This window comes from Orycteropus afer, unplaced genomic scaffold (assembly GCF_000298275.1).
Source record: "Orycteropus afer afer isolate SDZICR_OR568_19922 unplaced genomic scaffold, OryAfe1.0 scaffold00078, whole genome shotgun sequence".
Lineage (NCBI taxonomy): Eukaryota > Metazoa > Chordata > Mammalia > Tubulidentata > Orycteropodidae > Orycteropus > Orycteropus afer.
Genome location: NW_006921665.1, coordinates 9,523,106 through 9,526,396, shown reverse-complemented (window position 1 = coordinate 9,526,396; position 3,291 = coordinate 9,523,106). Strand labels below are relative to the sequence as shown.

At 37.4% G+C, this 3,291-nt stretch overlaps 1 protein-coding gene across 1 annotated transcript in view; it reads right to left on the bottom strand.

The window, feature by feature from the left end:
* TIAM1 (TIAM Rac1 associated GEF 1) overlaps positions 1 to 3,291 on the bottom strand; it is a 202,333-nt gene that overhangs the window by 134,680 nt on the left and 64,362 nt on the right. Inside the window, exon 9 of the mRNA XM_007941289.2 lies at positions 2,073 to 2,177. Within this exon, the coding sequence (XP_007939480.1) occupies positions 2,073 to 2,177 (105 nt within the window). The remainder of the gene's footprint in view (positions 1 to 2,072; positions 2,178 to 3,291) is intronic.

Here is a 3,291-nt window from a genome sequence, read left to right as displayed (position 1 = left end):
CCATCAGCCACTCCTCGGAAGGAAGGTTGGGCAATCCTACTTCCGTAGTGATACTGCCTCGGAAACCCAAGGAGGGGTCGCTATGAGTCGGGGCCACTCTACGGCACATAACAACAACAACAACAACAAGTTAAGTATGTGTAGAGCAATTTAGATAAAACAGACTAAGTTTAGCACACCTTAGTCTCTTCCCTTAGGCAAGATCACATAATGGCCTCATCTTAAGAATAGTGAGTGAGTCAATACAACTTCAAAAGATATGTATCTAGTACTTACTATGTATAATATATGGGGGACATGGGAACTGGTTAAGTGTGATCCCTGACATTAAGGATTTGAAGGATTCATTAACACAAGATGCAAAATATATGATCTAAGAGTGATTCCAGTGTTTCTAATAAAGCTCTTTAATGTAAGAAAAGGTCCCCCTCTCCCCAACTCATAGAGACACAGAAGCTTTGGTCATAATAGCTAAATAATTTGGCTGCTAACCAAAAGGTCAGCAGTTCAAACCCACCAGGTACTTCATGGGAGAAAGATGAGGCAGTCTACTGTAAAGATTTATAGTCTTGTAAACCCTATGGGGCAGTTCTACTCTGCCCTAAAGGGTCAATATGAGTCAGAATCAACTCAATGGTGGTGTTTTATTCACAGAGACTGGGCTTTTCTCTATGTCACAGGAAGAATAAATCAGCCACTCTCTGTGTCAAATACACCCTCTCTATTAACACTTATTGATTTAAGTGATAGTTGAAAATGGACCTGTCATTTTGCTCTTCCTTCTACTGCAGAGCAGGATAAGAGTTACAAAGCACACTCTCTTATATTTAATTAAAAACACTTAAGGAAGCAGGAGGTGACTTTTCAAGATGACAGAATGTGCTAAATCATGACCATGGTGGTATAAAAAGACTGTATATACATATTTGTTAAAACTCATCAAATTGTATGCTTGATACTGGTGAATTTTATTATATGTAAAGTTTAGGCCAATAAAGTTGACTAAAAACAAAACTGCCTATTAAATTTTAAATCATGCTTCCCCTTTCCCAAAAGAGAACAGTTGGGTTTAAATTTTCAGTTCTGTTTCCTGTGGTAAAACCCTGTCTGAAGTCACACTGTTATCATTCACATATTCATGGCAAGCAGAGTGGTGGCCCCGAGAGGGATGAGTAAGTGCAGAGAGCAGAATGAGCTCCATGACAGAGGCGCCTGCGCCCAAATGTTCCTGAAACTGAAAAATGCACCACTCGGCTAACAAGAAAAGGACTTTCCACTATTTTATTACAATGTTGTTGTTCGTTGCCATCAAGTCAGCTCCAGCTCAATGGCAACCTTATGTGTAACAGAACAAAACATGCCCAACCCTGTGCCATCTTGATGACCATGTTTTATTAAAATAACAACCATTTATTGAGCATCTACTATGTCAACCATTATCTCTAGTCTTTGTGAAAAATCAACACAGATTCATTATCTCAATTTTTCCCCAATACTACCTAATTAGTGAGCAGCAGAGTATATATACAAACCCAGATCTGCTTCAGGACCCATATCCCATAATGCAACTCGAATGAACATAAATGTCTCCATGAATCTATCTAAATACAATGCCAACAGGCCAGGATGGATAATGAGCTGGCAGCTTTGTCACCCAACAGGATATAAACCATCAGTTTCAACATGCAGGTAGAAGTTCACACAAAATTGGAGTTAGTACTTTCTTTCTGACAACGGCCAGCTAATCTTTGAGTTCTCAATTTAAAATAAAAGTCTGTCAAAGCTGCAAAGGAAACTAAGAATAATGCCTAAAATTCCATCTGAGAGTTAGCTGTGAATTTCAGTTTTTTATGATGGTACACCACTGCTCTTTGGGTAAACAGGAATGACATTTTCACTGTGCAAAAACACTGTGGTAAAGGAAGGACATCTCCACAAACTGTAGGATTCTAAACAAGGCTCATTTATTTTAGACCTTATTCCACTTCACCGATCACAATTAGTGTAAATACACACATAATTTAAAAATAATTTCCTACAGAATGTAGTTGGACAACAGTCATAAACATTACCAGCTCATAAATGTCCTCCTCGGGCTTTGGAACATACTGATGCATTTTGTTTTCTATCAGAAATTTCAGGCGTAGGTAATGAGCACAATGATCCAGTTGATGTGCCTGGGACCAAAAAGAAAAGAAAAAAACGTTCACTGGGAAATAGGATGGAGTTTAGTTTACCAACATATTACCACACATATCCAAGAACACTAGGAGTTTGTTCCTGGAGGGTGGTGTTAGTTACAAGAAAAAGGGATGCAAGGTTTCTGTACTTCTCAGAAGGTCTTCATCCAAAGCCCACACTTTACAGTTCAATGGAAACAACTGAGTGACATCTTCACTTCTGCTTATCTGACTCACTGTGCTCATTGTTATGGCAACAAAAGGCATTAGAGCAAAGAGATCCATAAGCATAATTTCAAACATACATAGGTGATTAAAGAAGAAACATGACAAGAAAGCATTTGCAATGGTAGGAAAAAGTTGTATCCAGGCAAAGTTTATTTTTTTTACCACATGGAGACAACAGGACAGTTATTAACAGTTCATTTGCAAGGGAGTCAGCCTGAAGTCAACGCATTTGGATTTCAGTATTTATATACTCCTTGAGTGGGACTCCCTTCGGGGCCAGGGCAGACAGGAACGTGTCCAACTTTGGAAACACACTGAATGGCTTGCCCAAAGAAAACAATTCTAAAATATTTTGGGATTGAAAGTTCCAGGGCTACTCCTTTGGTTTAGGATGGGTCAACAGATTTTATTTTCAAAATAGGAAGTCATTTTCTAATTAATTTTGAGAATATAATAGTGTTGACATGGTTTTATAAATAATCTTCCATATACAGGCAAGGAGATGAAGAAGAAAAAGTAATAAAATACTCTTCAAAAGTTGCATGGCAAAACTAAAATGTATTGCTAGATAGAAAATGCTTAAATCTCATAATTTTTTAAAGTGTGCTTATCTTTAGAGATACAAACTGAAGGCTAATAGATCAAATGATGATCTCTGGAATTTGCTTCCAAAATAGTCCAGAGTAGGGTACGGGAGTGAGAGACTAGACAAAAAGTGAGTTGACAATTATAGAATCTGAACGTTGGGTACACAGGACTTCATTGCAATGTTCTCTACTTCTTTATATAAGTTTTGAATTTTTCACACATTAAACATAAAATCTTTTCACACCAACACCTTAATGGATGAGAATCATTTCGAAAAAAAAATTAGTTTTTAACT